General features: G+C 48.3%; 1 gene segment (V, D, J or C); it reads right to left on the bottom strand.

The window, feature by feature from the left end:
- The window catches only part of LOC146813330 (T cell receptor beta constant 2-like), a 934,578-nt gene that overhangs the window by 4,814 nt on the left and 902,097 nt on the right, over positions 1 to 27,667 (bottom strand). The window contains 3 exon segments of the C gene segment in view: positions 10,092 to 10,198; positions 16,590 to 16,607; positions 18,685 to 19,023. Coding sequence covers positions 10,092 to 10,198; positions 16,590 to 16,607; positions 18,685 to 19,023 — 464 coding nt within the window.

Here is a 27,667-nt window from a genome sequence, read left to right as displayed (position 1 = left end):
GGTGAGATAATTCTACACCCCGCACTTATTGTGACACCGAGAAAAGTAGAGTTGTAAAACCTATTTCAGGCCTGCCACTCCAACCTGTAGTGAAGTTTTAAACAGCCAGTTCAACCCGGCAAAATAAACCTTTTGCCAGGTCTAAACCTTACTTTAGAATACTTATAAATCATCCCTAGGGAAGGCCCTAAAAGCTCAAAGAGTAGGGTGCATGGTATGTAAAAAATAGGACATGGGTACTTAGGTTTTACGTTTCATTGCAGCACAAAAACCAAAAGTCATGTTTCACTGCAGCATGGCTATCTCTCCCATAGACTAATACTCAATTAACTTATTCATTAAATAAGTAATAACTTTAGTTTGGGAGAGGATGGAGAAATATTTCTTCCACTCATTTTAATAGTAATTTAAAATCTTTAGTGATCATGTAGGATTTGAAGTAAGTATTCTGAAAATGTTATTTTCATAAAGTTGGCCTATTTCTGAAACACTAAATGTTCCTTTCTGTCAATGTCCAGGATCACATTTCTAATATTTTCTACCTGTTTTGTGATGTGTATTGCTTTCAGACAGGGGACAAAAAGACCTTGGTGTGGGAAAAGGTATTTCTCTCCGAGTACGATGGCCTGGAGGCTGTGGACAGCCCTTCCTGACTTTCAATGGATAGTCTGACGGTTGGTCCACACCTTCCTGGCTTCTAAATCTGCCTGTCCTCTCAATAGCAAACACAACCAACACCGGGTCTGTCTGTCCTTTGTTACCCTAAACAGCTTGGAGCCATACCTAGGGAAAGGGAAACAACTGCTCAAAGCCAGTTTAGGGTTAGACAAAGGGAACCCTCACACACACGCTGGCATTGGAACCCCTCATCAGAACACTCCTCATGCTGTGGAGACTCGGAAGGTGGACTATCCTGCTGTCTGAAACCTGAAGATAGACTGGACTTGCTTGCCTTAAACTCAGGATCCAATGAGTGATCCCAAGGGTCACTTGGCTGAATTCCTTTTTGAGATACAGCAACATAAGAAGTTTCCAGAGGCCTTCCCCCCTGCAACTGGCAAGCTGATCAGAACAAGTGGAACCTGCTGGACCATGCTGCTGGGGTCTACTGGAATGAGCCTGACCCAAGGAGATGCCAAACCAGGCCCAGGACCCTTAGCTGGTGTCAGAGTATACTCCTCCAAATTCAGAACTGAAAGAAATAGACTCCAGGGGAAAATCCAGATGTTGTTGGTTCTTTGCATTGAAAAGAACCATCCCCGGGATTCTTGTGAAAGCGAGCCGAATTCACTGAGGCAAACGCATGACGACCGTCAATGCAACATCTCCAGCTACAGACTTCAGACTTCACCCATACGGTTGTCATTGCATCAACCACGACTTCCCCATATTTCCTGCCAATCTGAACCACTGACAAGTGACCATATCTTTGTAGCAACAATGACCCCTCCCGGTTCCCTGCCAGCGTGAAGTTCAGACTGAGGCATCTCACTTGGAGCTAAATAAGCTAGAAGGTAAACTTTCACCAAGATGAACTGGGTCTCTGTATCCTACTCACACTCCTTCACGGTCATCCTGAACATTTGACTTTGTCCTGGTCTGGTGTGAACAGATGACCGCGATTGGTGCTTGATTTTTCTTGGCACAGTGTTGGACAGGCCACACAGAGGGCTGGCTCCCCCCCCGCACGACAGGGCCCGAGCTCCGGCCCACCCGGCATACCCCCGTGACAAGCCCCTGTACTCCGTCTCCCGACGGACCCTCTGCCCTCGGACCCCTACTCATCACGGGGTCCAGCCCCACCGGCTTCCCCGGCCAGGTCAAGCCGCCATCTTGGGCCCTGCACCACGCGGCCGCGTGGCCTCACCCCGACCCTAACCCCGGGCCTGGCCGGCCCCGACATCCCGGCACCACCATCCACCCAGGAGGTGAGCGGACCACTTGGCAGGTCAATGGGAGAACGAAGCGTCAAGAGCTCTTCCCCCCGCCAGGTGCCGATCGCCTCCAGCAGCCCCCAGGCGCTGGCTCCACCCCCTGCTGGGTGTCTGGACACCTTCATCCCGGACCCTCCGACCGCCAAGTGCGAGGGTCCGGACATCAAAGGGCACCAGCCCTATAACTAAGACAGCTCCGGAGCAGGAAGGCAGTTGTATCCTGGAGTCGAGAGACACCGAGTGAACTCAACCCTGACGGTCTACTGGCGCTGCCGTAGCCCGCTCTTGTGAACCATCGTCCTGCCTGCTGGCGCTGCCGCGGCCTTCTGCTACCTTCATCTTCCTGGGACCTGCTGGCGCTGCCGCGGCCCGTTGTAACGACCATCCTCACCGGGACCTGCTGGCGCTGCCGCGGCCCGTTGTAACGACCATCCTCACCGGGACCTGCTGGCGCTGCCGCGGACCGTGATCTTCCTGGGACCTGCTGGCGCTGCCGCGGCCCGTTGTAACGACCATCCTCACCGGGACCTGCTGGCGCTGCCGCGGACCGTACATCTTCCGGGGACCTGCTGGCGCTGCCGCGGCCCGTTGTATCAACCATCCTTACCGGGACCTGCTGGCGCTGCCGCGGACCGTACCACCTAAACACCAAGCTCGAGGATTGTGAGCTCATCATCATCTCATCCGAACTACCTGATTGGTAAATAGACTGACCCGCTACCCCCTTCCCTACCTTACGAGACTCTAATCGAGGGGACCCCGGCGTCCAGACCTCCTTGTACCATTCTACCGTATCATAACTAAGTACCTATAAAGAACACTGAACCTTATCCGTGTGTGATTCCTGTCTGTGGGGGGGAAGTTACTTGTCTGTACGATCGCTGGAGACGGCTCTCCCCGGAGACCTCTCCCCCTGACCACGGCCGGCCCTCCCGGCCCGTCTACCTTTTCTAACATTGGTGGCAGCGGTGGGATCCGAATCAACGCGTAAGCGTACAGAGAGTAGCTCACCCCACGACAAAAACACGATGTCGACCAAAGATAGCAGCTCCACCGAGAAATTCCAAATGGAGAAATTAGAAGAATACAACCACCGCGAACTGAGACAATTTTGCATAGAACTTGGCATTGCTACCACCGGCCTGAGTACCAAGGATGATCTAAAGCGCGCTCTGGAGTCATGGACAGAAACGGGGGTCACAGGACCCTCCGACCAAAGCAGCGTCACCCCAGACCAAACCAGCACCACACCAGAGGGGAACGCCACGGCTCCCGAGGAGCGGGGAACGGGCCTTCCGCAAGAGGAGATCCGAGAAAGAGACAGAGTCAGATTACACGAGTTGGAGATGGCACGACTCAAGATGGATGGGGAACTCAAGTTAGCGGAACAGAAACTTAACCTCGAGCATATGCGGCTTCGAGAGGAACGAGAAGAGAAGCAGAGACAGAGAGAGCTGGAAGAGAAAAAAATAACGCTCGAGCACGAGCGCCGACTAGCGGAAATAGAACTGTGCAAACAGAATAAGGAACTGGGGGTGCCTGAGCGACCACACACCCCGGGGCCAAGTGAGAAAAAAGTTCACATCCCCAAGGATGTTGTCCGCGAATATGTCCGAGAAGACGACATACAACAGTGGTTTAAAGCCTATGAGATCGCAATGACCTCCCACCGAATCGACCGGAGTGATTGGGGAGCCGGACTTTGGGGGAGATTTATCAACGAGGGTCGCGATGCCCTGCTGCAGCTCCCCGATCACCAAATGTCGTCCTACGACCACATGAAGGCTGCCCTCCTCACCCGCTACGGCCTCACGCCCGAGATGTACCGCCAGAGGTTCAGAGATTGCACCAGGATCCCAGGTACAACGTGGGTAGAATACGTGAACTATTTCAGCCGGGCATTCGAAGGGTGGATCAAGGGAAGTCAGGTCACCACTTACGAACAACTCTTCAACCTTATGGTATGGGAGCACCTGTCAAACAACTGTTTCGTCGAGCTCCGGCAGCACCTACTCGACAGTAAGCTGACCGACCCCCGGCAGCTCGCCGCCGAAGCTGACCGGTGGGAAAGCACCCGAGTGGGCCGGAGAGGGCCCCACGACCAGAACAGAGGCAACCAAGGCCAGCACCGTCCTCGGGGAGGAGGAGGGGGCCAGGGGCGAGGGAGAGACGCCTTACCAACAACACCCGTGGCCAGCACCCCGCCCCCGGCCGGCCGGGGCAACCCCCCGTTGCGGCCTGGGTACCGAGCCAACGTCACGTGCCACCGGTGCCAGCGACTAGGCCACTACGCCAATGACCCGAACTGCCCGCTAAATCAAACGCCCAAGCCCCGCCAGGTGGCGGCCGCTGCCCTAGGGGAAGAGCAATCCTCGGAGGGACCCGAAGAGTACGAGCCGGCCCAGCAAGGGTGGGAACCGGCCGCCATGGTCCTGGCATGCCTAGGGGGAAGAGACATGGTTCCGCGGGCTCCCCTACCCGCCAACACCAGAAAATACGGTCAGTGGGTGACCATTAATGGACAGAGAGCCGAGGCCTTGCGTGACACCGGCGCCAGCGTGACGGCCGTCCGCTGTCATCTGGTGAAGCCCGAGCAGATCCTGCCGAACATTCTCTGCCCCGTCCGCTCGGCAGATAACTCTGAGAGTATGTGTAAAATGGCCTGCGTCCCGTTTGAATGGGGAGGGGTCTCCGGCCTACTGAAGGTGACGGTCCGGGACGATGCCCCCGTGGACTGCCTCCTGGGGAATGACCTCGAGAGTTCCCCGTGGGCCACCGTCGAGAAAAGAGAGCACCTGGGGATGCTGGGCCTCCCGGACTGGGCCTGCATAACCACCCGATCCATGGCCGCCCGGGCCACCCCCCGATCAGAAGAAACCGAATGGCCGGCACCTCCGCCCCCGGTTGCCCCCGTCGAGGACAACAGCGAGGCCGACCTCCCGGACCCGACTATCGAAGCAGACGCACAACCCCAGGACCTTCTGGATCTGGCTCAGTGGCGTCAAGAGGGGGGGCCCACCCAAGAACAGTTCCGCCAGGAACAAAAGACCTGTCCCTCCCTCGAGGGACTCCGCCAACAAGCCGATACCCAAAACGCAGGGGACACCACCGGAACCCACTGGGTCTACTGGGACAACGACCTGCTCTACAGCGAGCAAAGAATCGCCGAGCTGGGGGCCGGTCGAGTTCTGGTGGTACCGCTCCGCTTCCGAGACTTTCTGCTCAACCTGGCCCACGATGTCCCCCTGGCTGGACACCTGGGCCAGGACAAAACATACAGTCGCCTGGTGACCCACTTTTTCTGGCCAAAAATGAGGAATGACGTCCTGAACCACTGCCGATCTTACCCCACGTGCCAAGCCAGCGGGAAGAGTGGTCGGAAGCTGAAGGCCCCTCTGCAACCCTTCCCGGTGGTCACCACCCCGTTCGAGAGGGTGGGGATAGACATTGTGGGGCCTCTGGACCCCCGCACGGCACAAGGACACAGGTTCATCTTGGTACTAGTGGACCATGCCACCCGCTACCCCGAGGCGGTGCCCCTACGGACAGTGACAGCTCCGGTGGTTGGCCGGGCCCTGATGGGGATCTTCTCCAGGGTAGGTTTCCCCCGAGAAGTTGTCAGCGACCGAGGTACGAATTTCATATCTAAATACATGAAGTCCCTCTGGCAACAATGCGGGGTCACCTACAGATTCACGACCCCCTATCACCCCCAAGGGAACGGACTAGTGGAGCGTTTTAACCGCACTCTCAAGGGGATGATTGGGGGATTGGAAGAGCCTCTCCGTCGCCAGTGGGATGTGCTGCTCCCGTGCCTCCTCTTCGCCTACCGGGAAGTCCCCCAGAAGTCCCTCGGCTTTAGCCCTTTCGAACTCTTGTACGGGCACCCTGTGCGAGGGCCCCTCAGCCTAGTCAAGGAAGGTTGGGAGATGGCCCCCTTAACGACCCCTCCCGACGTCTTCAAATACATCCTGGCCCTACGAAACCAGACCCGGCGCTTCAGGGAGATGGCCAAGGCGAACCTCGAGGCCAGTCAGGAGGACATGAAAAGGTGGTATGATCACAATGCCTCCTCCGTTGAGTTCGAGCCTGGGCAGCAAGTATGGGTGATGTCCCCCACCGAACCATGTGCCCTGCAAGACAAGTGGACGGGGCCCTTCAAAGTGGTCGAGCGTAAAAGCCCCGTCACTTACCTCATCGACATGGGGTCCACCCGGAACCCCCTGCGGGTCCTCCACACCAACCGGCTCAAACCACACTTTGTGCGCTCCGAACTAAGCCTCCTGATGGCGACCGACAGTGGTACAGAAGAAGACTCCGAGCCCCTCCCGGATCTCTTAAAGACTCAGGAGAAGGACGGCTCCGTGGATGGGGTCCGGCTCTCCGACGCCCTCACTGCGGAGCAACGCCAGGACTGCCGGGACCTCCTGCTGCAGTTCGCTGCCCTGTTCTCACTCACCCCCGGGGTCACCCCTTGGTGTTTGCACGACGTAGACACTGGGGACAGTCCCCCTGTCCGGCACCGGGCCTACCGCGTACCAGATCGGGTACGGGCCTGCATACAGGAGGAAGTGGCCAAGATGCTCACGATCGGGGTCATCGAGCCCTCGGACAGTCCCTGGGCCAGTCCGGTTGTATTAGTTCCCAAGGCCGCTGCCCCCGGCACCGCCCCTGAACTGAGATTCTGCGTCGACTACCGGGGCTTGAACGCTGTCACCCGGACCGACGCTCATCCCATCCCCCGAGCAGACGAGCTGATCGACCGGCTGGGGGCCGCCCGCTACCTTAGTATCTTCGACCTGACGGCGGGCTACTGGCAGATCGGCCTCACACCCAGGGCTCAGGAACGGTCAGCCTTCTCCACCCCCGATGGCCACTATCAATTTAAGGTCATGCCCTTTGGCATGAAGAATGCCCCCGCCACATTCCAACGTCTTGTGAACCAGGTCTTGGCAGGGCTCGAAGAATTCAGCGCTGCCTACCTGGACGATATCGCTGTATACAGCCGCCACTGGTCCGACCACCTCCGTCACCTCCAAGAGGTCCTCCAAGCCCTCCAGCGAGCCGGCCTCACCATTAAAGCCGGCAAGTGCCAAATTGGCCAAGGGTCTGTGACCTACCTTGGGCACCAAGTGGGAAGCGGGCTGGTGGCCCCACTACAACTTAAGATTGCTGCCATCCAGTCCTGGCAGCCCCCCGTCACCCAGACCGAGGTCCGAGCCTTCTTGGGGCTCACCGGCTACTACCGGCGGTTCGTGAAGGACTACGGCAGCATCGTGGGGCCCCTCACGGGACTCACATCCAAGAATCAACCGAAGCGGGTCCACTGGACTCCTGATTGTCAAGCGGCCTTCGAGGAACTGAAGGCCGCCCTGTGCACCGCCCCGGTGCTCCAGGCCCCCGATTACAGTCGGGAATTTGTAGTACAGACCGACGCCTCCAACCACGGCATCGGGGCCGTCCTCTCTCAGCTGAACCCCGAAGGTCATGACCAGCCGGTGGCCTTCATCAGTCGACGTCTCCTGGCCCGAGAACAGCGTTGGAGCACAATCGAGAGGGAGGCATTTGCAGTAGTGTGGGCCCTCAAAAAGCTCCGACCCTATCTCTTCGGTACCCACTTCCGGGTACAAACCGACCATCGACCCCTGCAATGGCTGATGCAGATGCGGGGGGAGAACCCAAAACTCTTGCGCTGGTCCATTTCCCTGCAGGGAATGGACTTCACTGTGGAGCACCGGCCAGGCCAAGACCACGCCAACGCGGACGGCCTGTCCCGCTTTTTCCGCCTCGACGAAGAGAGTCCCCAAGGAGATGGGTGACTCTCCCCGCCTTCAGCTGGGGGGGACGCATGTTGGACAGGCCACACAGAGGGCTGGCTCCCCCCCCGCACGACAGGGCCCGAGCTCCGGCCCACCCGGCATACCCCCGTGACAAGCCCCTGTACTCCGTCTCCCGACGGACCCTCTGCCCTCGGACCCCTACTCATCACGGGGTCCAGCCCCACCGGCTTCCCCGGCCAGGTCAAGCCGCCATCTTGGGCCCTGCACCACGCGGCCGCGTGGCCTCACCCCGACCCTAACCCCGGGCCTGGCCGGCCCCGACATCCCGGCACCACCATCCACCCAGGAGGTGAGCGGACCACTTGGCAGGTCAATGGGAGAACGAAGCGTCAAGAGCTCTTCCCCCCGCCAGGTGCCGATCGCCTCCAGCAGCCCCCAGGCGCTGGCTCCACCCCCTGCTGGGTGTCTGGACACCTTCATCCCGGACCCTCCGACCGCCAAGTGCGAGGGTCCGGACATCAAAGGGCACCAGCCCTATAACTAAGACAGCTCCGGAGCAGGAAGGCAGTTGTATCCTGGAGTCGAGAGACACCGAGTGAACTCAACCCTGACGGTCTACTGGCGCTGCCGTAGCCCGCTCTTGTGAACCATCGTCCTGCCTGCTGGCGCTGCCGCGGCCTTCTGCTACCTTCATCTTCCTGGGACCTGCTGGCGCTGCCGCGGCCCGTTGTAACGACCATCCTCACCGGGACCTGCTGGCGCTGCCGCGGCCCGTTGTAACGACCATCCTCACCGGGACCTGCTGGCGCTGCCGCGGACCGTCATCTTCCTGGGACCTGCTGGCGCTGCCGCGGCCCGTTGTAACGACCATCCTCACCGGGACCTGCTGGCGCTGCCGCGGACCGTACATCTTCCGGGGACCTGCTGGCGCTGCCGCGGCCCGTTGTATCAACCATCCTTACCGGGACCTGCTGGCGCTGCCGCGGACCGTACCACCTAAACACCAAGCTCGAGGATTGTGAGCTCATCATCATCTCATCCGAACTACCTGATTGGTAAATAGACTGACCCGCTACCCCCTTCCCTACCTTACGAGACTCTAATCGAGGGGACCCCGGCGTCCAGACCTCCTTGTACCATTCTACCGTATCATAACTAAGTACCTATAAAGAACACTGAACCTTATCCGTGTGTGATTCCTGTCTGTGGGGGGGAAGTTACTTGTCTGTACGATCGCTGGAGACGGCTCTCCCCGGAGACCTCTCCCCCTGACCCCGGCCGGCCCTCCCGGCCCGTCTACCTTTTCTAACACACAGTATTTACCTAAAACTTTCAAAAAGCATAACTCCGGCTCTACTTATTGGATTTTTGTTGTTTTTCTAGTTTATTTTTGTATTATTGATGTTTGGATGATGTGTACATAATTGAAATGCTGCCTCTCATTTAAGGATGACTGCTTTCGGACCAAGCTACTAGAGGATTAAGCACAGGTTTATTTAGTGACTTCTGTAGTTCACCCTGATAATGATTGTGTATCTTACTTGAGTGGGGCTGTCACCCCTCTCAACTAATAACCCAGTTTCTTGCATTGAGGTTTCGTTCTGTGTGAGCAACTTACACATTTACGTTTGTGATATTTATAAAGCCTTTGCCAACCCCTTTCCACCCTGGAAATATCCCAGGTTTTACTCCTGTAAATAGCAGGGGTAAATTATTTTCAAGAATCGGAAGGGAAAGTAACGGGAATGGCCCAAAAATTGATATATCTGTAGTGGAAGTTGTTTCTCTATGGGGAAAAATGATTTCCCTGTGGGGAAACAGAGGCAAAAAGGTAGCAAGTGCAGGTGTTCTGTATTTTTTCCACAATCAGGGGTAAACCCATATATACTAGAATGCCACAAAGAATTTGAAAAAAAGTTCAGATTGTTGGCATCAAATGTTTTAACTGGTCCAAATAAAGTTTGTTCTCCACAAATGATTTGAAAACTCAAGAACGCTTGGAACTTGGCACCCTTGTGAGGTTGGAAACTTGGGGTTGCAGATTTCCAACAGTTTTTAAGAAGGAAGTTCAGTGACCTTTAATTCTGATCGTGAGGTCACTGCTGACCTGCAGCACAAACATTAGTACAATGTAAAAAATAAGCAAACAGCATCCCTTTGCACAAAAAGCTAATTAGCAGTAGCGAAAATATATGATGAATCCTTTGCTTAATAATCATTTTATGTAACTGATAAATCCTGTGTGTTCCATTACTTATTACCCAGGCAGGAAAACAGTGCAAATGAATAATTGCTTATTCTTTTTTATATAGGACAAGGTTTGTGCAATCTGGCTCACAAAAGAGCATTGAAAATGTGATTGATAAATGTCTCTTACCTTAAATGTCCAAGCAAGGACAGTCACCACAAGGCCATGCAGGGCTGCTTTGCAGAGAAGTAAAATGTATGTGATTTTCGCAGAGGTTGCTTGTCTTTTGTAAGAATCTGTAATATAAAATACAAAGTTTTTATTCGTAATTAACAGTACTGTATCTTCCCAATTGGTTAGCAAAGGCTCATAACGAGCTACACTTATTAGGCCCGATTCACAAAGGTAAAATTAGACCAAATGTCTAAGTTAACGACTTTGGGAATTCACAAAGGGCATTTTACCTTTATGTCCATCCGCACTCGTCCAAATGTTAAGTTTACGTTTGTGAACAGGGCCTATTATTTTTAATGCATAGCATGTGTCATTCGTCCTCTTTATAGAATTATTTTTATTCCTCGGTAAGGCTCATAAAAGAAGCAGACATAAATTTTTAAACCAACCCTTTAATGGCACTCAGTCGACCAAATCACCTGCCCATATAAAGGGAGATCTTCATTTTCAAGTCAACAGAGGGCCGGATTCACAAAGGTAAACTTACACTTTTGTGTAGTTACTACCTTTAGGGATTCACACAGGTAAACTTAGACCAAAAGTCTAAGGGCCCGATTTACGACTACTAACTTTACGTCCGCACTCGGGCCGGAAATTCCGGCCCGGAGGCGGAGCTTCCGGCCCAGAGGCTGGGCTTCCGGGCCGGAGGCGCAGCTTCCGGCCCAGGGGTGGGGATACCGGCCAGTGGCGGAGATTTAGCCATGGCCAAAATCTCCACCTCTGGGCCGGAAGCTCCGCCTTCGGCACGGAAGCCCCGCCTCCAGCACGGAAGCCCAGCCTCCGGGCCGGAATTTCCGGCCCGAGTGCGGACGTAAAGTTAGTAGTCGTAAATCCATTCTGTGAATACCAAAAGTAGTAAGTGCATTCTGTGAATACCAAAAGTAGTAAGTTTAGGATTTTGTCTTAAGTTAATTCTGTGAATCGGGCCCCACGTTTATGACTTTCAGTATTCCCAAAAGGCATTTACTAGTAGTATCTTTACTTCTGCACCAAGGGCGGATTCTCTGCCCCGAGTGCGGAGATTCCATTCCACGTGCTGCGAGTACCCTCCTCACTTGGAGTGTACTCTCCACACCTGGAGTGGAATCTCCAAACTCAGGAGCTGAGATTCAACCTCTAGTGCAGACGTCAAAATACACTCCAGAAATGCCTTTTGTGAATTCCAAAATTCGTAAACTGCGGGCTCAATTTACAATACTTTACCAAAGGGCTGCATTGCAAGCCTTGCTGCTGCGCTGCCCGACGGCAAAACAAAAGGGCAGGAATGTGCCGTATATATCAGATACGCTGAATTCCTGTCCTCTTTCCCTGCGCTGGCGCTCAATTGGCTGCCATGCACTAGATGAGGCACCCTTGCTCCAGGGTGTAAGGGTGTCTGCATTAAAGGGCTGCTTGTTTGTGTGCAGGAAGGGACACCTTCCTGCATGAAACAATCAATGGAGGCAATTTGCTATTTTTATGTGTCCTGCAGAATGCAGCGAACATAGAAAGATGAAGCAATGAGGAGAAATAATGTTGTTTCTCCTCGCTGCCCCTCCCTTATGCTTTTACTGGGGAGGGGTAGGCTTTTGACGCATTCCCAGGTTACAACCCAAATCTGGGACTTTGTCAATGCTGTGAGTTGTTACGTGGGAACACTGACCGTAACACTCATGGCATGCCTCCCCATCGTGGTGTCAGGCAATGCAGCGACTTGCGCTGTGTTGCCTCATTCCATATCTATAAGGCCATGAAAAGCCACAAAGTGGTGGCTTTACGTGGCCTTATAGATATGGCTCAGCCCTGTGCACACCACAACATCACAGAAAGTGACGTTTTGCTGGTGCATAGGGCTTGTAAATGAGCCCCTTACACTTTTGGTCTAAGTTTACCTTTGTGAATACCTGAAAGTAGTAAACTTACACAAAAGTATAAGTTTACCTTTGTGAATCAGGCCCAATGAGAGAAAGCCCACTACCAAAAGCCTAAATCCAGGTATACCCCTCACTCAGGTGAGTAGGAAATCCTACTGTGTTTTTAAAAGAACTCTCATCCACTAACACTCATTAGTGGCCCGCTTCATCATAGAGTTTCCAACCCGAGATACCCTAATGCACCTGGGTGTGCTGCGACACCTGAGTTACAGCAAAGCAGGTTTTATTGGGTTTTGCCGAGATCAGGAAAGTAAAATTACCTTAAGGTCTCCCACCACTGAAGACGATATTTAATTTTAGGAACCTTATGTAAGTTTAAACACATAGATGGGTGTGGACTGAGATTTTTTTGATCTCCCACATTCCCAGGTCTACATGTTTCTGCCAACATCTAAATGCCCATCAGGGTCAAATGGATTTCTTCAGGGCCAAAAGATCCCTGTTATCATGTGCTTTTCCTATTTTGATGTACACGGGCACATTCGAACATTCAAGATTCGAGCAAGATTCTCCGTAATTTACAATCTTCATTGAGATTCTGTGTGTATGTTTTAAATGAGATAGTCCTATGCTTCATAGATACTCAGAGGAGGGAGGAACATGTAATCAATCAATCAATCAATCAATCAATCAATCAGGGATTTGTGAAGGGCACTATTCACTCGTGAGCATCTCATGGCGCTGGGGGAGGGGGGTATTGTGCAGCTTCGTCTCAACCGTGCCAGTTCTTGAGGCTCTTCCTGAAAGCTTGCAGTGTGGGGGGTTGCCTGATGCTGAGTGGGAGATCATTCCAGGTCTTGGCTACGATGTAGGAGAAGGATCGCCGCCCGCTCTGGCTCTGCGGATGCATGGCATTGCGGCTAGGGCAAGGTGAGCAGATAGGAGACTTCTGTTGGGTGTGTAGAAGGAGATACTTTCGTTGAGGTATTGGGGTCCAATGTAGTGGAGGGATTTGTAGGCGTGAGTTAAGGAGCTTGAAGGTCACTCTGTTTTCAACAGGAAGCAAGTGGAGTTCTCTTAGGTTTTGGGTGATGTGGTGTTGTTGTGGGAAGCTGAGGACACATCTGGCTGCAATGATCTAGATAGTCTGGAGTTTGAAAGGTAGAGATTTGTTTATCCCAACATCGAGGGCATTGCTGAAGTCCAGTCTGCTAGTTATGAGTGTGTGGGTGACGATCCCTCTGGATTTGGGGGGGGAACCCTTTGAAGGACTTGCAGAGGATGCGGAGAGTATTGAAGCAAGTGGAGGATACGGCGTTGATCTGTCAGTGCTGTTATGTTTCATATAGGTACCCTAATATAGGCCTGGATAACATCATACCCTTTCACCTACGTCACCTCCCCTACACTACACAGTAACAAGCCTTTTAGGATTGAACCTTTACCTAGTTCTAGTCCTGGGCGCAGAAGGAGGGTTTCCCTGAACAATAAAGTTCTTTGACTTCATCTTTAGACTGACACAGTATGAATGAATATTCTTAAGGGTTCTTGGAAACCGGGCTGGGGATACATCTACCTGCATAATATCTATGTACAAGGTCATCCCATATGTCATCCTCAAACCCAACAACGGTTAATGCAAGAAACAAGGGACAAAGGAACCCTAGATACTTTTCTGTATAAATACAGCACCTCTTGCTAGTATTAGTTAGAGGGAACAGAGACTTCCAGGCCGACACACTGACCAGAGACGCTGAGGCTCCTGCATGCAGACGCTCCGGCTGACAGTGGTCTAAACATCCCTTGCGGGGTGTCCAACTCGAGATCAGGACGGGGTCCCACACTCTCTTGCTTCAGGTAATGGGGTTAGACTAAACCCAGAGGGATTCTTGGCTTCACACCTACTCACATGCTAGGTACACTTAGGTACATCTAGATAGGCATTCTATGAATACGCGCGCTTTCTTTTTTCATGCATTTTATATCCATGTATGTGTTCATGACTATTGCAAAATGGTAGAACTGTACTGTCCTTTTATATTCACTGTACTGCTGATCATATAACTCTGCTACTGTCTAACGGTTATCGCAGCACATATATTATACACTAGAAGAACAGCTGTGCAATAAATACTTATTGTAACACGGCCAACTGTTTCTTCTGTGTAACTCTCTGAGATGAAGTAAGTGAGCACGAGTGACTGAGCGAAAGGTAGTACATTGTTTCCACGATCCTAGGGGATCAGGGTTGTCATGATCTAAGGTTGCCAGAAACTATTCTCTCCCTAATAAGAGGAGATTCTAGTGGCACTGTGAGCTAGCTAATGCAAAGAGGCTAACATACGTGGTGGGGGTGCTCAGAGTTAGTCCGTACCCAATCCTGCAGTTTATGTTATCCAAACGCGCAGGTCCTGCATGGGTAATATAGGAACTACACGACTGTGCATGGTGAGGGAGGACTCGGATATGATGCCGAGGTTGCACGTGTGGTCTACGGGTGTGGGAGGACCGCCAAGCTTATAGGGCCACCAGGTGTTGTCCCTTGCTGAGGGGGTGGATCCGAGGATGAGGACTTCCGTCTTCTCTGAGTTGAGCTTTAGGCAGGTGTTGCTCATCCTGGAGGTGACGTCTCTCATACCAGGAAGTTGTGTCTGGTGCTGTCAGGTTCATTAGTGAGGGAGAGGAGGAGCTGGGTGTCGTCGGCGTAGGATACTATGAGTCCGTGTTTTCTGATGATGGTGGCGAGAGGGGCAATGTAGATCTGGAAGAGCATGGGGCTAAGTGAGGATCCTTGGGGTACTCTGCAGCTGATCTCTGTGGATTTGGAGAGGATGGGTGGGAGTCTGATTCTATGGGTTTGGCTGGTGAGGAAGGAGCGGATCCAGTCGAGGGTGGTTCCCTGGACGCCAGCGTCATGGAGTCTGGCGGTTAGTGCGCAGTGGCAGATGCTTTCAAAGGCTGCTGAGAGGTCTAGTAGGATGAGGGCTGCTGTGTGGCCCTGGTTTAGGAGGGTACGGGTGTTATAAGTTGTGGCTAGGAGGGTGGTCTTGGTGTAGTGGTTGCGCAGAATCTAGATTGGGAAGAGTCAAGGATCGAGTTGGCTTCTATGAGGTTGGTGAGCTAGTTGTTGACAATCTTCTTGGTGACTTTGGCTGAGAAGGGGAGGAGAGAGATGGGTCACTTGTCCTTGAGGTCTGTCAGGTCTGCGGTGGGCTTCTTGAGTAGGGGCTTGACCTCTGCACGTTTCCAGTGGTCAGGAAAAGTGCCTGTTTTGAGGGAGCAGTGGATGGTACTTCGTAGTTCGGGTGCGATGGTGGAGGCAGCTCTGGGGAAGATGGGGGGCGGGCAGGGGGGGGGTGGGTGCTCCTGAGTGTATACTTCTCATGGTCTTAGCGGTGTCTTCTGTGGTGACGGGGTCCAGATGGTGATAGTATGCTGTGTAGCATTGTGACTTGGAGGTGTAGGATAGGGGTCTAGGTTTTGCTTGTCGGAGTTGATTTACAGAGTTCTGATCTTTAGATGGAAGTAGGATCAGAGTTTGTTGCAGAGGTCACGGGAGGGGGGATGTTGGAGGATTCGCTGGGGGGTTTGGTGAATTCTTGTATGATGCTCAAAAGCTCCTTAGAGTTGAGGGAGTTGGTGGGTATTCTGTTCTGGATGAAGTTCTTCTTCATGGTTCTGATGAGTTGGTGGTGTTCTGTCATGGCGGTCTTGTAGGTGCAGCTTGCTTCTGGCGTTTTGCTAGTCCTCCAGGCTTTCTCGAGTCGTCGGCACATGCGCTTGGATTCAGGGAGGTCGGTGGTGATCCATGTGGCTTTCGTGGTGCATTGTCTGTCGGATTTCCGGAAGGGGGCAAGAGTGTCATTCGTCAAGGTGTCTCACACGCATACTACCTATTCAGTGTCCTCAGAGATCTGAATCAGTACTATTTTGCACATAGTGCTTGGCAGAATAGTTATCTGAATCTGCACTAGCAGTAGGAAAATGGATTTGCATGTATATACTGATTGGAAATAAAAGTTCATCAATCATCAATCCTATAAGCTGTGATTCTGCCTGTGATATCATATGTGAGGTCGTCAGCAATGCGTGTGAGCATCCTGTGTGTAGCTTACCGTAATTTAAAATGTAGGTTAAGGTTTCCAATCACATCCATTAAAAGCAATATAACAAAAGCATTGTCAGATAGATACATGTGTGCATTGGAATTTATATAGCAAAAACGTAGCTATGAAGCAATGCAGAGCTATACATCACATGATGTGTTAGGAAACAATCTGCAAGATAGTACACATCAAATCGGAATTAGACAAATACATTTCAAACAGATTACATTTGAGGCCAAAGGAAACTGAACGATTAGCCTAGAATCACACGACGTTGGGTCAAGCACTAAGGCTGGGTTTCGGACCTGGTTCTCTCCCACTCTCCCGCTCTCTCTCTCCTCCCCAAGTCCCCCCTTTGTCAAGAAAAAGTGAACAAAAGAAAATGTACATTTGACTTCTGTTCCACGAAAATTATGTATACCTGAAAACAACCAAGCCTTTGTAAATTGTGATGTCACTGAATAAATTATGCTTCCAATAAATGACAGACTTACCTTCTGTGAGTCCACAGTCTGAAATAAAACAAAACAGGTACAAATATTATAATATAAGATAAAGTAATATATTATGGCAAATCAAATTTTCCACTGTGACCTTTTGACTTATATTAAGATATACAAATGTTTGAAATGACAGAATTGGACAACTTGCCTCACTTTCACACAACATAGAGTTTTACTTATTAATGCTTATTGGAATGTTAATAGAGAGTTTACTTTTTGACAAGTTTTTAATAGATACTTTCGAAAACATTCAGAGGACTTAAAACACACTGAAACCCAGGTTACTCCCTTTGGCCTTCGAAGTCAGGACTATTCCATGCAGACACCCGTTGGCTCTAACTAAGGGGCCTATTAGGATGGCGGGCTAGCGGTGCTGGGACCGGCCGCCAGTGGTGCGGCGGTCCTGCACTGGCAATTAGGATGCCACCGTGGCGGTGGCATCCTCTATTCCCAGCATAGTGGCGGGCGGTGCTCACAGCACCACCACCACAATGCTGGGAATGGACGTTGTGCACTGTCATGCACAAGGTGACAGGCACCGCGCGGTGCCTGCCACCTTGTCTGTGACAATGTTGGGGGGGTACCATGGGTAACCCCCATGTGCACCTCCCACCCCCCAATACCCTGGGGGCTCACAACGGGCCCCGAAAGCAAATCCCGCCTGGCTTTCCATGGAAAGCCCTGCACCGCTGCCCATGCTAATATGGATGGCGGTGTCTAGCAGACACCGCCACCATATCCAGCCCCTTTTCCGCCCAGTCGACTGGTCGACAGTCTTTCCGTCTGCCAGGGTCCCTCCCGCCATACTAATATGGCGGGGGGAAATGGGTGGCGGGCGGGGTATGATGTAGGGCAGATCATCACCGCCATGCGGGCGGTGGCGATCTGCCCTACATCCTAATAGACCCCTTAGTCTTTTCTGTGAACTCATATTCTCCATGAGACCTAATGAGCTCTGGCCCTAAGCTGACATTAGAACTGATGTTACAGAATTGTTTTTTGAGGTATTGGCTAAAAGCCTTTTACCCGTCCAAAACGGTTAACACGTGTCAAACCCAAGAAAGGGGAAAAAGAAACAGGTAAGGGGACTGAAGGAGAAGAGGAAACACACTCTTGATCCTGGCCACAATCTGCTGGGGAATCGTGTTGGAAGCTATTCTACAATGATCATCATAGCTTCTCGTTCATCCAAAGGGACCTGATTGGGTTGGACCACTCACACGCTATCTTGCATGTTTCCTAATGCGGGCCTGCCCATGTCTTCCAGTCTAACCCAGCCATGCTGCCCTATAGCATCTTGCAGAAATCTAGTGGTATATTTATGAGCCCCTTTCTGTCGCTCTTGCACCACGCAACATGGTGCAACAGCAGTGCAAATGTAAAATGAGTTTTTTTAAGCCACGCAATGCCACTTTTCGTCGCTTCCTGAATCTCGAGTAATGTAACACAGCACAAATTGCTGTGTTGCATTACATTGCACCAGGGAGGACTTTCCATTGGTGTTTGGTGGGTGTTCCCACTCAACATCCAAGTAGTATTTAGTTTTGTGTGCATTAAAGTAGTTTTCCTTTTTAAAGTAAAAGCACAGGTTGGTAATTAATTTATTGTTATTTGTTGTGCTGTTTAGTTCTGAGTCTCTAGCCCACAGCACCCCTCTGAGTAAGCAATGGGCTCCTCTGTCCTGCTAAACTAAGGTTCAAGAGAACAAGACAACACAGGGGTATTTGGGGCGTGGGGTTCCACATCACAAGGCAAAGGACACCAAAAGCGCACATGGCATCTGATTCTCCCATAGTTACAACATTAATAGAGTGGTGTGAAAATTACAAAATAATAATGACACTAAACATGTTAGAAGCCATTTTGAAATTGGAAAGAAAGAATAAGTGTGATAAAAAGTTATGTCAAAGCATGGCAACTGAAAAATATTATAGTCTGCACTGTCATCCCTGCCTGCACACACTGCATTGTAAAAGGGACCATATTGTTATCCTATAGGTGTTGTACGTTGTTAATTATGTTAATCTACTGCAAAGCTTTCTGGGCATGTGAGACTGTACCCGGCATTGCGGGAGTCATGACTTACCTTCCCTCCCCCTGATCTCTCTTGGTATGTCCTTCTCTTTGGGGTGGTAGATGCGCACCGTGCACTGGAATGTCTTCCATGAGCTGAACCATTCCCTCTTGGAGATTTGGAGACGGCTGCTCATCGAGTACATCCGGCTCCCTACATCTCTTGTAGGGTCATCGTCCGTCTGCACTCCTTCAGTCCTGTTCTCGCCATTCACAGACCAGGTGATGGTGGCAAACCCCGGGTAGAAGTTGGATGCCAAGCACACAAGAGTGGCCTTTTTCTTTTCGCTGATCTCCTGCTCAGAAGGGTTGAACAGCACCACCGTTGGCTCTCTGACTGGCACATCTGCTTCTGAAAAAGAAACAAGAGCATCTTACCCGCAGGTACGGTCACCGTCCTGTGCGGTCATTACTTCTTCTTCTGTAGACAAACAATCTGAAGCCAGGAAGCAGGTACTTCACCATCAATAGCTTGGATTTTCCCTGTCAGATGCCAGTAAAAGCCTATCACTTCTGTTGCCTTTTACAGTATGTGACCACCTATAGGGACACACCCCACATGCTTAGAGGGCCATTGACCACTGGGGTTCTTTGAAGGCAGAATGGGCTGGGGGGGTCATCTGGCATTCAGAAACCAGATGTGAGGTAGTGGCACACAACGTTCTTATGGGCACATACATGATTTATCTATAATGTAGAAATAACTTTTCTGAAGTAATGGAATATTTCATGAGCTTACCTACATAACGTCTTGAAAGAAGTATTCCTAATGCCATTGTGTATTGGAAATTGTTCTCTAAAGTGAAGCATTTGGACTCATTTCTTTAAAAAAAGGTGAACCCCATTATCCCTCCTAGAGAAGTTCATACTCACACTGACTCACTTATGTGTGTAAAAGTGTTCAGGGCTTTTTTTCACTCCCAGTCCAGCACTTGGAAAATCAAAAGGGTGGTGGGGGGAGGGAGTGGGGTGAGGGGAGAGTTGGTGGGGGGAAGTCTCAGCTTCAGGTAATTATTTGTCCATTATTATTTGTTCATTTTCCTACCGCAGAGGCCAGACATCCCAACTCAGTCTTGGTCCTTCTTCTATAGGATCTTTCCAGCTATGCCAGGCTGCCACTAGCTAGGAGCTCAGGCAACCCAACACTGAATGTGGGCTGCATCAGTGAGGTACAGCTAGAGTCCCATTGCAAAGTGAACACTGGACACACATACGGGCATGTGATTATAGTTATGACATCATAGTGTTATATTCGCTCAGTAACATCTGTGCTCGGGGTCTCCTCTGCCCACTCATCTTGCGGATGGATTTTGGAGGCACGGCCAGCCCTGCAATCTGATATTACCTGGCTTAAGTCACTGCGCAGTTGTGTTTGGGGTTTCTATGTGGTGGCTTCCCAGTGACTACAGATCTCTCCTGACTTGACACTGTGGAATCCTGTTTCTCCAGCACTGCCCACCACGGGAGCAGTGGGCAGTGCAGGGTTTGCCTGATGTAGTAGTGTAATACCTGCTGCTCAGCCAGTGTGACTGTGGTGTGGAATGTTGGTGTGTGAGGTGGCTGTGAATGTTGTATGATTGAAGGGAGTGAGTTGGAGGTTGGGATGAGCACCAGGAAGGCTGCTCCCGGTGGGACTCTTCATGACATCTTACCTAATAAACCTACTTATCTTATCTACCTTGGAACTGGACGTGCTTTCTTTCAACAACAGGTAGCTTGTTTGAAGTTCCAAAAGGCAGACAGGGCAAGCTCTGAGCCTGTGCATAGAGACAGACACCATCTCAGTATAGTTTATTAAAGGCAACCAAGCCAAGATGGCTGTGCCCTTCATGCCACTCATCTTACTTCCTTCCATCTTGTTTTCTGTTTTGTACTATATAGGTTTCATGTTTATCAATAAATGTGCAGCACTAGGGTTGCAGTTCTCTTCAGCATGTTATTCTGCCCCCATTGGTCATTTGGTCTCTTCATGTGAGCTTCGGGCTTCTTCTTGAGTCCAGTGACCCCTTTCCAGCTCTGTCATCTGGCCAGAGATGGTTTGTGCTTGCTTCACCTGAATCTCCTTCCTCTGGACCTTCTACTTTGGAGGGTTTCATCTTATCTTGGATTTCTGAAAGCCAACGCCTTGCCCTGGCGGTGAGGGGTGGATGGGGGGTCTGCTTTAGTTACGTTTACCTCCTGCTCCTGTGACCTTACTATCAAAACAAATGACCTTAAAGAGCGGGTTATATTTCATATAAGGTCAAAGCAGCTTCTAGAGTTTGTCGGCCATCCTCAGCCTTATTAAACCAAGATGAAACTATAGGCTTTAAACACTTGGAGAGACAAAGAGAGTGATGAGTGGAACACCGAAATTAGGTTCTGACACTGGTGATTGCTAGGGTCGGCGTGCCGGTTTATGTGTGTCCCTCTTCAGAGAGCCATGGATTTTTGGCCAGCAGCATTTTGAGTCCTGGGAGAGTTATGTTTATGTAAAGGTGAAAGCAAAACCTACAGGTACAATTAGACAAAGTCCTCCTTGCTAAAAGCCAGAAGTGACTATAGATGAGACACGTGAGATGGGTCTCTTGGCAAATATACATTGGACTGGACAGATGGGAAGTCTAACAAACAAAAAGCTATTTTTGCTGAGAATCATTCTCGCACTTTTTGTTTTGCTTCTTCAAAGTGTTCTTTGTATTTTACCTGTTGCATATCTGGACAAAAATATCTGTTTTAGGGAACTTTCTCACGCATTTTCATTTCAGACCCCAATTCAATAGCAACAAGGCAAAATAAGCGTGTTCTGTCGGACCTGAGAGGTCTACGCTGTGGAAGGGCCCCCGGTCCAGGGTTGTATCTGTGAGTACAATTACAGGACCTCTACTGGCCTCCTATGCTTGGGCCCCTACTTGAATTGCTCTATAGCAGGAGTCTTCAAACTGGGGGTAGCCCCCCTTAGGGGGTCTCAAGTGATCCCAGGTAGGACCCCAGGCTCTGGCCAAAAGAAGCATTAAGCTGATAACAGCGCTTTATTTCCAGCTGGGAAAGATGAGCGTCAGTAATGGCTCTGTAAGGGGCATCACTAACATCTTTTGTCATTTATATCCTGGCTGGAAGAAGGTGCAAAAAAGGAAAGAACTCCAAATATTCTTTAAACCCCACCCCCATTTCTAATAATCACACTGCGGACGCTTTAACACGCTAGTAAGGGCTGCCTGGCCAGAATAGTATGTTTGGCAATTATGTATTTGATTGCATTTATAAATGGTACAGAACTTAACTGTAATGTTGAAATGCGTCTAAATATATTTAAACATTGCCAGTTTGGTAGAATAATTGAACATTTGAGGAGGGGCCATTTTTATTTTTCCGCGGGGCGAGCATTAAAAAGTTTGAAGACCACTGCTCTCTAAGCGCTGGTTATTCTGCCAATGAAAGGATGGCGAAGCACACACTTGGAGGAAGTCATCGGTGTGCTAGGAAAGGACTTACGGCTGGTTTGTTCATTTGGTAATATGATGTTGCTGTTATAATGGCAGCAGTGATAAAAAAATAAACTAGCTGCACCTCCTATTGCAAGTGTGGCGTTAGAAAAGAGAGAAACTGGGACCATAGAAACTAGATCTGAACTACTGGAAAAGTGATGCTCTGAACAAACTGATGCAGCCTGCTACCTCAGGTGTTGTGTGTGGGATCCCAAAAACTTAATGGTCCACCCTAAACATGAGAAGAAAGATGGAGTGTACATAAAATCAGTTACAAAAGTATTCATGAAGAATATGATAGGCAGGCAGTTCGAGCATCAATTTCAATCGGTTTTTATTTCATCGCAGGTGAACACACTTATGCAGTTATTGTGGAAGAACAGTTTTTTTTATTTTTGCAGGTTTATATCCCAAACTCGACTTGAAGTTAACAGAGCGCTTTACATGAGCACCAGTTGCATTACAGTCGGGCACATTCATTTTTATAAATTTTTTTTTAGGCAGGGGGAAAGTAAGTGATTTTTCCAGAGTTACAGGATGTTTGAGTCTCCAACCAGACTCGAACCTGGCTCTCCAGCTTCAAAGTCAGACAAAACGTGTTTAGTCTTGCCTGTATTTATCAAGGCTGATTACAAAAGGCAGACTGGATACCGCGTTAAGCTAAAACAAAAATGGCTATTTGTTCATATAGTATCCTGTTATAGGAGTATGAGTGGAAGCTCTCCAGTTCAAAGGCTGTACATTCAGTAAATAGCTGATGTTCAGTGGAGAGGTGTGGTGTACCGGCCAGGGGGGCTGACTTCGGAGCAGAGGGTTCACGGTCCGATCCCCGGCTCCGGCGGCAGCTCAGCTCAGCACCGTGTGACTCTGGGCAATAGCTCGCTTAATTTCCACGACGGCCCCCCAGCGCCTTGAGACCCGTAAGGGTGAGTAGCTATATAAAAACGGATTTACATAGTGCTAGGCCATGATAATCCCTCAGCATGTACGCCATCCGAGGTTTAGGAGCACGCCATCTTGTGAGGAGAGATAAGTGCCATTGAATGACGATCAAATAGCAAAGACCAAGGGCCTGGTTTGGATGCCTCTGCACTGGACACTCCATCAGAAATGTGACGGATATCCTGTCCTCCATATTACAGCTGCCATTGGCTACAATTCACTTGTACTTCAGCGGATGGGGCGGGACGTGGAGAGTAACCCATCCACCATATTCTAAAGCAGGCCCTAAATTATTGTTTTCACATTAAAATGCCTTGGAGTCTTTATGTACTTTTTTAACTATGTACTTTTAACTTAAGCTTTTTATAAAAGAATTATTGTAAAATTGTTATTTGAAGAATAAAGTTTGTTTCTTATGTGTAAGCCAGGGTACGAGTTGAGAAGGCGCTCAGGTGGCTTTATGGTTACAAGGATGATACTGGGAGAGCTGTCAAAAGAAGTAAAACATGGGAACCTCTGAAGTGGAGAAAGATTGGCACATAAGAGGGTGACTAGGAAAGATAGAACAGAGAAAAGGAGAATCAAATAATTTTAACTATTTCTAATTTCAAAACAACTGGGGGGATTCAAATTGTTTGCATTCTAATCTCTGGAATCAGAAAAAACCTATATTTCAAACCAAAAGCTTCAACGGATTAACCTTCAATCGGTTTATATGTCTGCAAAGTATTAAACCATGGCATGTGGTATGAGAAAATAGTTGATTTACTTACAATCCTAAATATTTTGTTTGCAGCATCTCTTAAAATAAATGCAGTTAGTGAGAAACATACATACTGGACTCAGATTTCTATATTCACAATGTTAATGCCCTGGTTAGCTGAAAATGCATGTATCATGGATGCCAATATATATAAAACAATGATAATATGCAGTCAGGAGGATATAAATTAACTTCAACATAATTCAGTGGTAAATACTATGTTGCTGTGGAAACTCTGAAGTCGCAGAGTTTATTAACGCACACCATTGTCCAATGGGACTCACCCATAGCACCTCAGAAACATGAGGGAGCTGTGATGCGATTCCACCATGAAAAGACTGGATGTTGGCAGTGAGAGATGAACTTCAAAGTTCATTCCACACTATGCAACACTATTCACTACACAATGCACCTATGAGCCATTCTAAAGGGAGTATACAACTGCACTGGGCACCATAAACTCCAGGCAAAATATGACATTTACAGGGTCCAATAACCCTAGTCACCTGAAAACATCTAAGCATAACCCCCCTTCCCTGATCATCCTGATCCTTCCCTGATCCCTGGTTCCATGATTCCCTGATCATTAGGGGGGATTAAATATCCACTATACCAATAATGTACATTTCTCATGGAGTTTTGTGGGAGCACGAATTCGACACAAAAAGATGCTACAACATTGTCCAACAATAATCAAAGGAAAATAATTTAAGTTAGGAGTGAAATGGCATATCTCTTCACAGTCAACTAAAAAAAGAAGGAAATTACATTAGAGTATATATGATTAAATGTGTAGCAAACATATATAATTTTTTTATGTGGAGGGAGAATAGAGTAGATTGAGGATCTAGGCAGGGACAGGGATTTTAATAACAATAAAATATTTGAGGGACTTCTAGAACACCGTGGGCCGGTTCATGCCTCATTTTGTATTTTATTTACTAGTACTACAGTGGTACTCCTTGTTTACTACAAATGCATCTCACAAATATATGTGCGAAGAGTTCTGCCAATCCCATATTTTCCGTGCAGATCTCCGCAAAAGTAGATCTCCCTTTTGGTAGTAACTGTGAGAAGGACGGGGGGGGAGGGGGTGCTCGAAAAATGGGAAGCACTTGCACCTATATGGGAAGGGTTTAGGAAGGAGATGTTTAAGAGGGACACACAATAATAAAACACCCACCTACACAAGACTAAGCCCATTGCTATTCACAAACTAAGCTTCTAAAGTTACTATAGCTAACAAAGTCCCCAAACAGTTGCCAACACATGGCCATTCACAGGTACTGCAAATCACTTCCAGAGAAAATAATGGAGGCATGACTTAATATAACCCTCCATAGAAAATATTATTAAATAAATACACACACACACACACACACATATATTATATATATATATATATATATATATATGTATATATATATATATATATATATATATATATATATTATCTACTGGCGGTCGCCAGTAGATAGTTATAGTTACAACCTAGTTTCCATAGGAAATCTCAAAATTCTATTTTGAATAACTTTGGCGCCGGTTGACGAATCCTCACGAAATTTTCAAAACTAATGGGGCGCTCCGTTCAGCTCCTGTCCTGAAAGTCTCGGGGTGATGCGTCAAGCGGGGGCCGAGAAAAAGGGGGGTCCCAAAACGCATTTTCCCCATGCATTTTTCCATAGGACCTTTAGTCGAAGCTACAGCCCGAACGGCTGAACAGAATTAAGTGAAATTTGGCAGAGAGGTAGCCATAAGGTCAAGGAAGTGCCTTTTGCAGGTCTGGTGTAAATCTGTTCAGTATTTCCAGAGAAAATAGCATTTAAAAGCATATCAATATCTATACACGCGCACCGTGCGCGCACCCTGCCGTGCGCGAGCGCCATTCTGATTGGTTGTTAGATGTCAGTAAACATTCGAATCGGTCGAAACCAGGAAGTGTTGGCCGCCATTTTGTCTCTTGCAGTCTGAGGGGGTGAAAAAAAAAGGTGGAGAACGTGAAAAGGGGACAAAGTGGACAGTTCCTGACCCCCTAGCCTTGGTCAGGGGGTCACAGAAGGACCCCCAAGGGCGAAAAAAACTTTTTTTCTTTTTTTTTTAAATCGCGAGGTGCGCGCACGTTGTGCGCACGGCGAACCGTGGGTGCTCGGTGCGTGAAGCGCACCGAGCGCCCACAGCGCGCGCACGGTGCGCGCACGGTGAAAACCCTGACAAAAAAAAAAATACAGAACTTAGCATTTAAAAAACCGTACAAATTCACTGAAAAAACCATAGGTTTCACACACGTTATAGTTACGAATTAGCATTTAAAAAACCTTGCAAATTCACTTAAAAAACCATAGGTTTCACACATGTTATAGTTAGCTGGACATTTCACTCGTAAAAATACAATGAAATTCCCCCGTTATAGTTAGTGCAGGCAACTATAACTCACGCGACCGCAATCCTCTGCTGATGACGTCAGATATTACATCACTGATGACATATGTGTCTTTATGAAAAATAAATATTTGTAATATATGTATAGCTAAAGATTAATGGAAGAAGACATGGGTAAATAAGTGTCTAAATACAGGGATGTAATATCTGACGTCATCAGCAGAGGATTGCGGTCGCGTGAGTTATAGTTGCCTGCACTAACTATAACGGGGGAATTTCATTGGTTTTTTACGAGTGAAATGTCCAGCTAACTAAAACATGTGTGAAACCTATGGTTTTTTAAGTGAATTTGCAAGGTTTTTTAAATGCTAATTCGTAACTATAACGTGTGTGAAACCTATGGTTTTTTTCAGTGAATATATATATATATGCAAACATATAGATCAATTAAAAAATATCGTTTTATCATTTTAAAAATAATAATTAGACTATTTTAAAATAATAATTAAATTCAACTTTACAACTTTAAAAAACATAATATTGCTTTAAACGAATACAAAAACACATAACATCTAATTAAATGTAATATATATTACTTTGGAATAATTTTTATTAAATATGAAAAAATTAATATGAACATGCTAGTGAGAGCGGTAAATATATTAATTTACTTTATGAATGTTATGAGTTAATGTTGATAAAAATTAATACTTATAAATTGATAAATTAATATTTTATTCATTCAATTAACATTTACTTTGATGAGGTAATGTGCTGTAATATTTATTTATTTTTTTAAGTGAATAATAACTACAACTTTTTTTATTATTAAACATTATTATTTTTCCCCTCTACTTTACTATATCAAGATCTCCGGCCCCCACGTATGTATGAAAGTTACTAGTAGAACCTTTCCACTCACATCTTGAGTCTTTGCTGCCTCCACTATCTGAACTGAGGGGGTGGAGACAATGCAGTCTGCACTTAGGTGTAAATCTAAAATCGAAATGGTGAATAGTAAAAGTGTAGAGATACACCCAATTGCAAGACTAATGTTTATTTTGTTTTATTTTTGGAAACGTTAAATGAATACAACAACACATAACACATAATTAAATAAAATATATATTACTTTGGAGTAATAATGATTAAATATGAAAATGCTAATGAGAGCAGTTAATATAGTAATTAACTTTATAAATGTTATGCTTTAATGTTGATTAACATATTAGTTAAAAATTGATGAAATAATATTTTAATTATCTAATGATCATTAACTTTGATGAGGTAATGTGCTGTAATATTATATTTTATTTGTTTTAACTGAATCATAGCTACAATATTTTTTTATTATTATTCTTTATTAATTTCCCCCCTGTACTCTACCATATCAAGATCTCTGGCCACCCACCTATGTGTGAAAGTTACAAGAAGTATCTTTCTTT

The sequence above is a fragment of the Triturus cristatus genome, chromosome 7 (assembly GCF_964204655.1).
Source record: "Triturus cristatus chromosome 7, aTriCri1.1, whole genome shotgun sequence".
Classification (NCBI taxonomy): Eukaryota; Metazoa; Chordata; class Amphibia; order Caudata; family Salamandridae; genus Triturus; species Triturus cristatus.
This window is presented reverse-complemented; position numbering and strand designations above follow the sequence as displayed.